Source organism: Sycon ciliatum, chromosome 2 (genome assembly GCF_964019385.1).
Source record: "Sycon ciliatum chromosome 2, ocSycCili1.1, whole genome shotgun sequence".
NCBI lineage: Eukaryota > Metazoa > Porifera > Calcarea > Leucosolenida > Sycettidae > Sycon > Sycon ciliatum.
In genome coordinates, this window is record NC_088644.1 from 19,743,755 (window position 1) to 19,757,819 (window position 14,065).

Here is a 14,065-nt window from a genome sequence, read left to right on the forward strand (position 1 = left end):
TTTTTTACAGAATATTTTAATTTTTTTGTACGAACCCGCCAAATGTTTTGAAAATTATTTTATTTTTGTGTTTTCGATTGTCGACATATCGATGCATCGTGCATGCGCGCATCAAGCCAAGCTGCATAGCGCATGCAAGGTAAAACATGATTAGATGTCATGAATGCGAACTATGCATGACGGTGTACGTGTGCAGACTGCAGATTGTGCAAGATCGTGGCATGGACCATGGTTGTCACCAGGGAGTAGTAAAATACGTATTTTACTACTCCCTGGTTGTTACCAAGACTAGAGTCCATAAGGCATAACCCATGGCATGGGTTATTTAGAAAAGCGATCCTGTCAGCTTTTCTATTATTGTGTTCACATGGCAGAAAAAACGACATCGCTATGCTACGTAAGTTTCTACGTAAGGTGCTCGGTATTTCCCTTAGGCTACGTAAGTCTCTACGTAAGGTGCTCGGTATACCGGTATTAGATCTACCGCGTGGTAGCCGCGTGCTGTGCACGTGCACGGCAGACATTGTGTTCAGTGCATGCAGTCCGCGGATCCGTGTTCGGATGTGCATGCGCGAGGAACTTTACTTCCTTCTTTGGAACTGCTTCTTGCATGAACTGTTTCGGATATTTCGTCTCCTGGCCTGGCTTATTTCGTTTCGGCGCTGCTGAGACCTCCTTTCGCGGAATATTACTCAATGACAGGTGAGTTGACCAGTTGCCTTTGATTCTGCTTGTGTTGACTCTTTCATTCAGGAAAAGTGTGCTGATTTTGGGGCGGAATTTAATAATGGAAAAAGTTGACAGGATCTCTTTTCTAAATTTTGCTCTTCTGCTGCCGAGCTGCGAGGCCTCCTTTTACGGAATACTCGATGACAGGTGATCTCTAAGTTGACCGGTTTCCTTCGATTCATGTGCTTATGTTCACCTTTCATTTACGGAAACGTGTGCTGATTTTATTCGGATTTAGATCAATTTTTATCTCTTTGCCCTTGTCTACAGTGTGCGAAGAACGCGAGTTCAACTTCTTGACGGTAAGGCTTATGTTAGATGTGTTGTCGAAATACTCATATTCATTGTACATTGGTACGTTACAAGTAAGGCACTGGTCAGTGGCATCCTATCGTTGGCAGTTCCCAATCTGGAGGGAAAGGTTCAAGTACCAATTGACCGAGTTTGCAAAATAAATTCGCATATCAGGGGAAATCTCTATTGTGGAGAGGTTCAGTAACTTGTTTGTTTCATACGAAACAAGCCAATGGGTGCAGTCTCGTCTCGTGAAAATCTCGTACTTGTATGATTGGATTTGTTTACTCAAGTCTGGGCTGTTTGATTTGTGAGTACCGCCGAGATTGCACTGCCCCAAATAAAGTTTCGTGCCGCCAAAGCAAGAATTGCGATCTGCAATCTGTTTGTAGTACCTGTAAGAATGTGGAGTACATGTACTTTCTCTCTTGCTGTTTCAGTTGCCGTCATGTTGCTAAAGAGAGGTTCTGAAAAACGAAAATTCGAACGAAGTTTCGCGACAGTCCTTGCGAAAGTGTGTGCGAATTTTTGCACGAACTTTGCGTTCTGCACATTTTCGTAGTTTGCGCGGGCCAAGTGCACGTACGCCATGACCCGATCTCACGAAATTTCCTACGACAGTTCATTTCGCGTTCCCTGCAAGTTTCGCACTTCATGATGTAGAGCGAAAGTTTGTACGCATTTCGTTTTGCAGAATCTCTCTAGTGACTCAATTGTTTCATACGAGACGAGTCAATGAGTCGGTGTGGCTTAGAATCTTTCGCTGTAGAAGAAATCTATTCGTATGTCTATTGGAGATATAATTGTATTCTCTGGTTATAAAATAGGTTAAGCTCACAGAATAAATACCATCGTTCCCTTGGTGTTCGTCCTAAAGAGGTTCGACTGGATATCATTCATACTCACCAAAAGATGTGTAAGATTTCATTATTGTGGAGTGCCTTGTTTATCTCTCAGTACCTCCAACCATAGCCTTGCCCCTTTTCTCCTCAGGATCAGTGTAGTTGTTGGAACGAGGTTTTGGACTCAGCAATGTATTCGTTTACATTTTAATACAGGTTTATTGTTCCTCCTTTGCTGTGTTGTTTTAGAAAATCGTGGACTAACAGTTTGAAGTCATTGAACTACTTCCAAAAGTTGTATCGACATCAACAGGATTACGATTTCAGTTTCAATGATGCTGGATGACCTTATCACGATAACCCATGACTATAAACCATTATAAACACAGAATCAACAAAAACATCTGCGACACGCACCTGGCGCATGGCTACATTTCTCAAATAAATCTGATTGAGGGTGGAGAAATCTGAAAGGCAAGACAATTTTATGACAGGGTCATGAAATTCTGCAACAGCAACATGCACAGAATGGCCTCCGTATAAAAAAAGTATCACCACCACTGCTCACATGTTTCCCCGCAGAAGAACATGCATTATGCTAGTGCCATTTTCTGCAAGAAAAGGCTTGCACATCAATGCGTATAATATGGTATTGATATGATGTGAAGGCCATCATTTACATATTGATATAGGGCATTCCATTGATTGGTACATGGTGACAGAAAAAACAAAAGAAATTATAGCAATAAAAACTGCTTTATGGCAGTTTTCTAAAAAAAGTTATTGTGTTCTACAGTCCATGGACCCCGTCTAAAAAGTAAGAAATTAACGAAATGTGATAGCTGAAAATTAAAATTTCACACAAAACCTCACAATAATCACACACAGAATGAAAAGCTACATGCAGAAGACCTTTTCCCCTCGTGATCCTCTTTCCTATGCATGCATGGCATTCATGTTGCCAATTGTTGGTGCAGTACAAGTTTAGTGTTGAAAGCAGCATTTCAAGTGTTGTGATTATTGTGAGGTTTTGTGTGAAATTTTAATTTTCAGCTATCACATTTCGTTAATTTCTTACTTTTTAGACGGGGTCCATGGACTGTAGAACACAATAACTTTTTTTAGAAAACTGCCATAAAGCAGTTTTTATTGCTATAATGGACTCTTGTTGTCACGTTATGTTTCGCAAATGCAAACGGGATCTGCATGGAGTTTCTTCCCAAAATATCATTGAACCACGATGACAAGGTAGCGAGGAGACGAGGACAGGTAAGACTTAGAGTAAGAGTAAGAGTAAGAGCTAGAGGTGTATGTGAAATGTGTGTGCGTCCCCGTGCACATCCGACACGGTTCTCCCTCCCACAGACTCCACCATCTGCCTGGAGTGTGTGACGCAGGGAGTCGTATTTTACGACTCCCTGGTGCCTGTGTTTCCGTGGCCCGCATACTGCACAGTGCACTGGCAGTTTGGCACCATCACCGGCTCAGGACAGGAGTCAGGCCGCCGCGTCTGCCAGCCGGACATCGAAGTCATGGACATCATTAATTGTGCCCACGCTTGATTAGCCCGCCATTCATGCAGGCGGAGCCATGCTGCAAGGAGAACTGAGCAGCTGTGGAGCCATCGCAATGCGACGGGACTGGGCATTCGGCTCCTGATTCCACCAACTCACCAAACAGCAAGGAGATCTACGGCTACAATACAATCTAGTCAAACACAAACTGACATAGTGACTACCACTGTACCAGTCTGAACAAAAATATAGGACAGACTGGTTCCTCGCCGTTGACGTCGGTGGTGGAAGGGCGTGAGCGGCCGCTGGGACCCCTGGCCCTGGGGTGCTTGTGCTGCCGCCTTCAGTACTGCCCTCGACGGCGCATGTGTCTTTTGATTCTTCATAATCATTATGAATTGATTATCATACTTCAGTATGAACTCAAAATACTAATGAAGAGAGAGCAAGGGAGATAGAAAGCGACTATGAACACAATCTAGACTACCGGTAGTGCCGAGCTAGACGAGCTTCGGCCTGGCCTGGACGAGGTGGAAATGACGATGGTGAGTGGAACGTGATCCCGGGACACAACGGATGGCAGACTAGACCTGGCTTGTGACAATGTCAGGCAGCACGGCAGCCAAGGCACAAGTCAGCTTTAGCCTACAGTAACGCGTAAACGGGTGACGTTCCTCGTGCCATGGTGGACAAGCCATGCTCAAGCATCTTCATGACCTAAGCAGCCGCTTCCGGGCCCATGCAGTAACACAAAAGTGTGAAAGGAGCTACATGTCTCTCGCCACGAGCTCCTGACTACCTTCTGCACTCTTTCCGATTCTGCATCGTGGTCAGTGTGGAATTATGAATAGATTGCCACAGGCAGTTCTGGACAAGCAGCCAGCCCGGAAACACCGGCAGAGCTTCAAGATTGCTGCATACTGCAACAGAGTGACTGGTGCTCTGCTCATGACTGATGCTAGCCATGCACATGCATCACCGTGACCAGCCTGCCATCAGTGGACCCAAATCATTATGTTGACCCTCTTCTAAAAGTAGCATTATAGTCAAAGCGACGATATGCCCCAGAACTCTTTCTCTCTCTATACTTATATCTCTCCACCTCTTTCTCTCTTTCCCTCACTTACCTCTTTCTCTCTCTCTATCTCTTTCTCTCTCTCTCTCTCTCTCTCTCTCTCTCTCTCTCTCTCTCTCTCTCTCTCTCTCTCTCTCTCTCTCTCTCTCTCTCTCTCTCTCCCTCCCTCCCTCCCTCCCTCCCTTCCCCTCTCTCTCCCTTTTCTCCCTCTCTCTCTCTCTCTCTCTCTCTCTCTCTCTTCTCTCTCTCTCTCTCTCTCTCTCTCTCTCTCTCTCTCTCTCTCTCTATCTCTCTCTCTCTCTCTCTCTCTCTCTCTCTCTCTCTCTCTCTCTCTCTCTCTCTCTCTCTCTCTCTCTCTCTCTCTCTCTCTCTCTCTCTCTCTCTCTCTCTCTCTCTCTCTTCATCTCCCCCCCCCCCTCCCATGGTGCTTGCTGTGTACGCCGATCCCGAGATCATTGGTCGGGGGAGTCCACCGCATCTCACCAGCGCAGCTCATGTAGCGCCTACACACCCATTGCTGTTGTTTTTGTTTTGTCTTCGGTTTGTTTCCCCTTCTTCCGTAGGTATGTGCAATGTGATAAAAAATGTACATGTACATGTACATCAGGGAGACGTACGTATCCCCAAAAAAGTACAATGTACATGTATGCCCAAGTTCGTTGATGCGTTCACCGTACTCTTGCTTCTTTTCGCCTTCAAATCTTCGGAAGAACAACGGGAGGGATTTGGGCTTAACGCTTGGGGACAGAATACCCTTGTGTGACCAAGAGTTCATAATCCCGGGGGGGGGGGGAGGGGGATTATGGACTCTTCGTGTGACTGAAAGGATGCGATCCGGCTATCGGTCCAGAGTCCCTTCACCAGCAGGACGGTATTACACTCTCCCTCCGGCCGGAGTTCTGCAGGTTATGCACTCTTGGTACGACTCGTACTCGCACACTGTGCATGTGTAGAGAGAGAGAGAGAGAGAGAGAGAGAGAGAGAGAGAGAGAGAGAGAGAGAGAGAGAGAGAGAGAGAGAGAGAGAGAGAGAGAGAGAGAGAGAGAGAGAGAGAGAGAGAGAGAGAGAGAGAGAGAGAGAGAGAGAGAGAGAGAGAGAGAGAGAGAGAGAGAGAGAGAGAGAGAGAGAGAGAGAGAGGGAGGGAGGGAGGGAGGGAGGGAGGGAGGGAGGGAGGGAGGGATGGAGGGAGAGAGAGAGAGGAGGAGGAGGAGGAGGAGGAGGAGGAGGAGGAGGAGGAGGAGGAGAGTAGCACAAGTTTCCCAGCAGGTACCGGGACTGCAGTTTTGTGCTTCCTGGTACTCTGAGGGAGTCTGAACTTTAGATCTCGGGGATCACAGACTTTTACCACAGCAATCAGCATTGTGTTTACATGTATGTGATGTGCGAACTCAAGTATGCATGGACATGATCCATACAGTTCTCTATAAGCCCTGCGCTTATATTGGAGACTGCGCTGGTATATTTTCGAAGCCCTATCGGAGTGCGCTTATAATAGAGACTGGGCTTCTACAAGAGGCTGCGCTTGTAATAGAGATAATACGGTACTACTACTAGTTAGTAGTAAATCATTCGCGTTACCACTATAGGCTAGGGGCACGCGGATTATGCGCGGAAAATGACCAGAGTATGCTCTAGCGGATGCAGGCAGGATGCTCGAGAAAACAGCCAATTATGCTTTTATCATATGCTTCGCCAAAAAGACCAAAAGAACAGATAAATCGTCATGAAAAAAATGACTCAGACCATTGTCGTGATGTGGACTGGGAGCTTTGTGGAAGTACACGACAATAATATGCAAGAGGAATACCAAATTCACAAGCAAATGCTGAACTTTTGGGAGATGTCCTATAGTGGCTGCTAAAATATTATTCCAAATCGACAAGAAGCGCTATGTATGGTCCTTCAATAGCAAGTGTGTATATAACAGCCTCATTGGGCATCTGCCCTTGTTTTCGGAAGCCATTTTATCAAGAGTACATAACCCCCCGGGGTTATGTACTCTTGATTTTATGCTCCTTCTCAAAAAGGACCTGATTTATGCCGGCATAAGTTACACCGGCTAGCTAGCTACAGTATACGACCGTAGTCAGGTAGTAGCAAGAGTATAATCTAGTAGGATACTAAAAATGCTGTACTAAAAACCGTATTCTTTAGTAGTAGTACTAGTAGTCGTACTCCCTGGGTATGGCCATATGCAAGAGTACATGACCCCTTTGGAGTTTGGTACACGTGCATGTGCGTGCCATGTGCATGTGGCACTCGCGCTTGACCTGTTGACAGGCAACTGTTGCCTGGACGAATTTGAACCAACTAGACTGGCGATTGCACGATACAAGTAATAGTTCAAAGTCCATGCGCGAATGCAAGTGCTACAGACGTAGACTCGTGCTCTGTGTACATGTGTGTGTCCGTTCTGTGGTCACAGTCAGTGCATGCCAGACTGACCCCTGGACTGGAGTGCATGTGGAGAGCATGCCGTGATCGAGCGCTGATCATGACTAGTCGACTGTATTGTTGCTGACAAAATTGTGAGTGCTGCGGAAAGACATCAACGGCTGGCATTCGGCTAGGCTAGGGTTGGAGACCAGTTAGACAGGCACTCAGTAGGGTTCTGGATGATGTATCTGCCAAAATGCCATCGCCAGACCCTAGGGCGATGAAGATGACACCTTTTTGAAAGACGAATATTCGAAATTTGTTGGTTAGCTGTGCTAGGATGATTAGTGTAGTAGCGGTAACGTTTGTAATTGTAAGGATGACTTTGGTTATGGTAGAGAGGACCATTACTGGCATTAGGCATTAGATCTTTCTAGTCCTCACACTACATAGTGCTGTAGATAAGACGTGCACTAGAAATAACACTGTGATTGTTGGTTGCCAGCAACAGCGGATTTACCGTGTTCTGACACTGACAGTGGCACTCTCCATGTAGTTGCTGCTGCCACGAGTTGAATTGGTAGTGTGGGCGAGAAGTGAAGCCAGACGCAACGCACGCTACTCCTTCAGATGCTGCTACTAGTTGAATAGTCGATTTCCCACTACAAACATTGAGTGTCTCGGGAGCGACAGCCTAGTCCACCTTAGGCTTAGATTTAGACATAGTTCTTCAACAATGTGATCACGAAGTTCGCCATACGTGGATCGGATCAGCGGCGAGTTCATGATCAATCATGCGCAGCCTTGATTTGGCAACCGGTGGCAGGGAAGACGACATGTTGGAGAAGTCGGTACGTATCTCAGATTGTGTGCTTGCGTACATGTATGTATCGCTGTAAACCATCACATTCACGTGATGTAAATACATGCATTACAATGGTTCATAATAGGGCTTGAAAGTGCTACGTCACAGCATAGCAACAATTTCAAAAATTCAAAAATTGGATCCAATTGGATTTAGTTTTTGTATGGATCCAAGCACATTTCAAGCGGTCTTACCCACAGCATGGTGATGTAGCCAGTAAAACTGACTGATTTGGCTACTGGGGGCGGGGTTACAACTGGTGGCGAAATAAAAGTCACACCTGCATGCGACATGAGTGGGTTGCTATGCACCCACATACTTAGGCAATAGCAAAGTCACACCTTAGTGGATCCAAAAATGGAAATCTGATGTCAACTTACTACTCCCTGGCCGTTTTGACGTCATCACTTTCAAGCCCTATAGCACCTTCGTGCAATGTTTCCCTCGGTACCTAGACCTTCCGGCCCTGTGCCTCATCAGATACAGGTACTTTATACGCAGTGACACATGCATAACTCATGCATAAGCCATGCCCACGAAAAATGTGTGTGAATGAATCAACGCAATGCATGGGGGGGGGGGGGGGGGTGCTGCAACAGGATTACAACATGGCATTGTTGTCACAGCCTCCCCGCTTGTTCGAAATGACTCTTGATGGAACATATTCAGTGTGACGATGTGTACAGATCACAATCATTACAGTGTCAATGGTCTATTCCATGGCAACGCCAATGATCAACATTAATTCCTGTGCTATCACTTGTGCACGTACATGTACATGTACACATTTCTTGTACTTTTTCAGACGGTCGTGTACTTGACTTTTCTCTTGTGTTGTGTGGATCGGCTATAGAGCCTAGAGGTTGTGACAATGGTCACATCATTGCACATGCATTGAATGTAGGGAGTACAGTCAGACCTCGCAAAGCCGCAAATATCCGTTTTCCACAAAAAACTTCCGGATAGGCGAGGGAACCGGATAACCGAACACACATACTGTATGTATGCATGGCATATGCTGTAAATCGGTAACCAGCGATTTTCTCCCGAATGGCGAGGGATCGGGATAAAAGAGGACCGGATAAGCGAGGTCTGACTGTAATAACTAAAAGTATACATGTACCGTAGTGTGTTAGTGTGTTAGTGTCTTGTGTTAAAAAGCCGGTCTTGTGTAGAAGCCTGTTTTGAATAGAAGCCTGATTTTCAAGATGCCCGGGCTGTCGGCACATAAGCCTAGTTTTAAAATGTTGACATACATAGAAGTACCTGTCTTGTATAGAAGTACCTGTCTTGTTTAGAAGTACCTGTCTTGTATAGAAGCCTGTCTCATATTGAAGCCTACAAAATTCCCCAAAAAGCCATATAAGCCGCGGCTTTTATCCATGACTTTACGGTACATGTACATGTACATGTATCACTGCTCCCTGCTTTGTGTGGAGTATATAGCAAGACGACGGTCAGTTTGTTGCCGCAGTCATGACACTCCATGCAGAGCATCTGAAAGGATGGTGTAATAGCACTACCTCTACAGACGGGTTGGTGGCCATGCATTGCGTTTACCCCCCCCCCCCCCCGGTGACCCACACACCCTACGGTATTGCTTCCCTATTTGTTGTTTACAGACTGAGGGAAGGGGGGGGGGCATACTTGCCAAACCCCTGGCAAACAGTTTCCTTGACACTGATAACGTTTTTCCTTGATCTGCAATTTTTACATTATAATTGTGCAAAATATTGTATAATTATGACATCATAATGACGTCACCATGACCACAAAACATTTACAAATAGTACAGCATGTACGACAAAAAAGTACTTTTTCATGCGCTAACTCAAAAGTTCTCGATCGCTACACCTTCGTTTTGGGCACAGCATTGCGAGCGAGCGTCCAAAACACTGAACATCAACAAAAAGGTGTTGACGGACATTTTCGAAAATCCTGTAGTTGTTATAACTATTTTCCGGTATACCGGGACGAAAGCGAGTTTTCCTTGATTTTCCCGGAAATTCCGGTAGGGTTGGCAAGTATGGGGGGGGGGGGAGGGAGTACATCAAGGTTGCCCAGTGCATTATGCTATACCAGTCATGTGACCTTGAATGCACAGCACCCTGGGTATTAAAAGCACAGATTTGTACGGCCTACGCATGCTCGTCACACGGAAGGTTCTTGTACATGCATTTGTATGCACTTTTGCATGTATCTGTAATCGATCTAGGCGTCCGGATGATGGGCACTGTAATTTTTCACCAGGGTGTCAAGTTGCACCAAAACCAGGGTTGGGTGCAACTCCTGTTTCTCATGCATTGCGTGCATCTTGTCTTATGGAAAATATCACGATAGTGTTGAACTTCGGAAAGCAAGTTCAGCAGAAAATTATGTATTTGTATGCCTCGTGCCACCAGTACATGGAGACCCTGGGTACATTCATCCACTCTTTTACAACTTTCTAACTTCTGCGAACAAATCTTCTGCCGTTCAGGTTGCATCTCCCACACAGCATAACGTCAACCCCAACAAGCCATCTATGGACAATAGCCTGACCAATATTACATGGCTCGGGGATGTGAATCTTCCCAGCTCCCTAGAAACTGTGACATCTTCTACAGCTGGCAAGTGCAACCCTCCAAGCAGCCCGACAGCAGACAACAATGGCAGGGCATGTACTGAGGCTCTTCAACAACGTCGATTCTCAAATATATCTAAGCCAGACGTCAGTGGAAGCGACACAGCATTTTCACAGCTAGATGATTCCTCGTCCGCTCCAACACCGCCTGATACAATAGAGTGCACATGCGATGATATCACCGATAAGGAAAACGAAGAGGAGAGTCGCCGTCCTCCGTATTCGTATGCAGCGCTGATCGCCATAGCAATACACACGTCACGTGACAGAACCATGTCACTGACAGAGCTGTATGAGTGGTTTGAAGACAATTTCACCTATTACCGCAGTGCGAAGAAAGGATGGAAGGTGAGACACAGAGAATCGACTTGTTCTGTTCAGAATTTGGTCAGGTTTAGCATCGATAACTCAATGTACAGACGTACCACTCTCAAACTCAAATCAGACCGAATTGCAATCAGGGTTTGAGTCAAAAAAATTACGGTTTGCTTGAGACTCAGTTAGTCTGTGTTTGAGCCAGGTTTGGCCTACTGTAAGACCAGTAATGTTAACGAACATTTAATTTTAAAGAATTAACGAATTAACGAATTTGAAAGAATCTTCACTAGTTTGAGGGAAAGAATCGTTAACATTTGAAGTCATTATGTGCCAAACGATATGTACATGACTGTACACTCATTTACTGCTTTTGAGACAGAATTCGTTAGAATTTCACCTCGCTATTAAACCAACAAAAATCCGGAGATCGATTCACAGAAGCATTTTTTGCGATGCGACGTGATGTGTGACGGACGCGTGCGATGCGAACTGCGCGAAAAACCATTCACAGAAGAAGTCAGCGATGCGACAACTTTTGAGTCGGCGCGAAGTTCAATGCAGGTGGGTCCGTCACCATGGTATTCGCGCGGTTTGGTACAACTTGTACACATTTATAGGCAACTCTTGAACCTTTGTACAACTTCGCTGTAGAAAAGGTCAAAATCGTACGCCAAATCGCTTGTCGCATCGAGCAAGTTGAGCCAAGCTCAACTTCTGCGACGGCCCAGTTGCGGCAGTTGCGTGGGGTGCGAGATGGCTGCGATTTGGGGGTTTCGCGGCTGTCGCATCACGTGTCGCATCGCAAAAAAGCTTCTGTGAATCCCGCATTACAGTACATTGGGCTTGAAATCCCACACTTCAATTATTTGTGAATGACTCTGAAGTGCTGTAATCCGAAAATCACATTGTACTGACTGGGGAGACACTAATAACACTGTATCTCCAACACTCCGGCAGTAACACTTTACACTTTATTGTTTGTTTCCTATAATTATGTACTTCGATCCATTTGCTGTGTTTTTCTTTTTCTTTTGCAGAACTCGATTCGCCATAACTTGACGCTAAGGGCATGTTTTCAACGAGTGCCTACACCCAACGGCCGTGGATCTCGCTGGACTCTGAAAGACTGCCCACAGACTGAAGAGCTTCTCGGCATGAGCAAACCTCAGAATGGCACCGGCCACCCGCACACGCCCCTGCTTGACGTAGACCAATCCGGCAGTGTCCAGATGGTGTCGAGCTGTCCAGCAGACTCTTCAGACGAACAGGCACGCTCACTCTATTCCTCCACTGTTCCTCAGCATGCTGACAGCTGCGGAGTCGAGCCCAGTCCTAAGCGCCAATGTTCAGTACAGCAGCAACGTGGACAGGGGAGCCATGCCATATCCAGTGACAGTGTTTTCATTGGTCCCATTCCCTGTGATCTGCTCAGCTCGTTTTGTCCAAGTCAAGGCCTCCTCAGGCACTTGCAGGCCGTCTCAGCACAAGTCGTACAATCGCAGATAAAGGAACATCTCGCACCGCTGCACCACTTTGCCCCTCCAGGTCTGCATGCATTCCCAAGTCCGGTGGAGGAGTTTGATGGCCCAATACTACCACTGCCTCAAACGTATAGTACTGCAGTAGCAACAGCAGGTGTAGGGCAAGGGTCTGGAACTACGCAGCGACCTCAACGGCTGCCTGCAATCCAACAGTTCCCAGGGATCCGTACTAGGCTAGGCAGCTCTGCTCCTAGTGGTATAACTGTCGGGTCAACTCCTCCCAACCATTGTCAACCTCATTTATCTGTCCCTTCCTTCACATCCGCACATCCTCAATTCAGCAACAACATGATCCAGAGTCATGGTACTGCTATTCCAGCAATAGCGTCCAAAACACTGTGTCAATTCCTGCAACCGCCAGGCAACATGATGTCAACACCTGTTCCCCAGCCAACAATGGCAAATGGCAGCCACAGACCTTCATCGTCTGCCAGTAACCCATCGCAATATCAAATGAGCGCACTGGAAATGAGTCAAGGGCTCACAACACCAGCAGCAGCAGATACTCCTAGCGACACATTATCTCCTACAACTCCAGAATCCCAGCCAGCAGATCCTGAGGCACAAATTGGTGAAACGCATCCCAGTGGGAAAATATCTTCTCGCAGTCAACTCGGTGATATCACCAACACCGTGGCACCCAGCAATGCTCATGGTGTGCAGGCTTTGAAGAGCAACTGTGACACACCATGGACAATAGGCAACGGCACTGTGCCAAATCTTCCTAATGGTTGGAGTCCCACACTAGCGGGGATGATACCTCAGAGCGAAGCCATGACTGATCTTGATATGGACCTGTTTGATCTGCGAAACTACCTTTTCTCTCCGCAAGTTCGTGCCGATCCTTCTCATCAGCTGTCCAGTCCCACATTCAACAAAGCAGCTGCAGACTCTATGGATGCTGCTGGTGATAAGAGTGACATGGCCAGCGCAGGCAATACGGCTATAGGCAACCAGACACCGTGCGGCCGACCGTCCTTTAGAATGCCCGCCAGGTTTCTTACGCCAGGAATGGGCTCTGCTCCGGGCCCGGCTGGCACCGACAATTTCCTTGGGTTCTCTCCAAGTCTTCTCAAGCCCATCTATGACCAGAGTGGTCCGATCTCTCCGCTCAACCTGGGTATGGAGCGCAGCTGCAGAGCAGAATCTGATTCTGCTAGCGCTACATGCTCACAACAGGCTCAGGCACTGAAAAGCAGCACACCAAGGAGTGTGTCTTCGCTTTCAGTGCCGGCCGGCAATCCATAAGAACAGACACAACAGGATGCACACTAGGTTACATTAACTCCTTTTCCCCTGCCCAGTCCCCTGCCCAGTTCAACTGAAGAAGTCTTTCAATGACTTGCAGGTAGCTTTCTTTTCACATTCAGTCTACATGTATTTCATACCCTCCACATTTTGGTGAAGCAAGATGCCGTCATTGTTTAGTTACCATCACACATCAGTGAGGAGAATGTTAGCTTGAATAGTGCCGTGATGCCGTATTCATCTCTTAGTCAGGCTTCAGCATACTCCCCTACGCAACCCTAGATCGTTTTTTAAATAATTATTTTATTGTACAATTTCCTTTGCCCTTGAGACAATTGGCATCAAGGACCTTTAGCCACACGTTTTCAAATTTAAAAATCCTTTGAGCAGCTGTTTCCCCTCTCCTTCTACATAGATAAGAGGGTGGATTGATTGATAGAGTATTGTTTCTTGAAATCTGTAGAGCCAGTTGAGTCAAGCAGCTTTCTTGTTTTCCAAGTTAGTGAAGCCAGGTGACTTGCTGCCATAGTGCTTTTGATTACTGTATCAAATTTTAGACTTTTGCTCCTGGGTTTAGGTCACGGTTTAAAAAAAAAAGGTCCCATTCTCCTCTGTGGGCTTTGCTACTTACAAGTATATC

General features: G+C 46.4%; 1 protein-coding gene across 1 annotated transcript; it reads left to right on the forward strand.

Moving 5' to 3' along the window:
- The first annotated feature begins 6,932 nt into the window (after positions 1-6,932).
- On the forward strand, positions 6,933-13,659 carry LOC135809083 (uncharacterized). The gene is made up of 3 exons (XM_065322345.1): positions 6,933-7,681; positions 10,175-10,666; positions 11,674-13,659. Exons 1-3 carry the CDS (start codon positions 7,625-7,627, stop codon positions 13,423-13,425), a joined length of 2,301 nt encoding a protein of 766 aa, XP_065178417.1. The 5' UTR covers positions 6,933-7,624; the 3' UTR covers positions 13,426-13,659.
- The last annotated feature ends 406 nt before the right edge of the window (positions 13,660-14,065 follow it).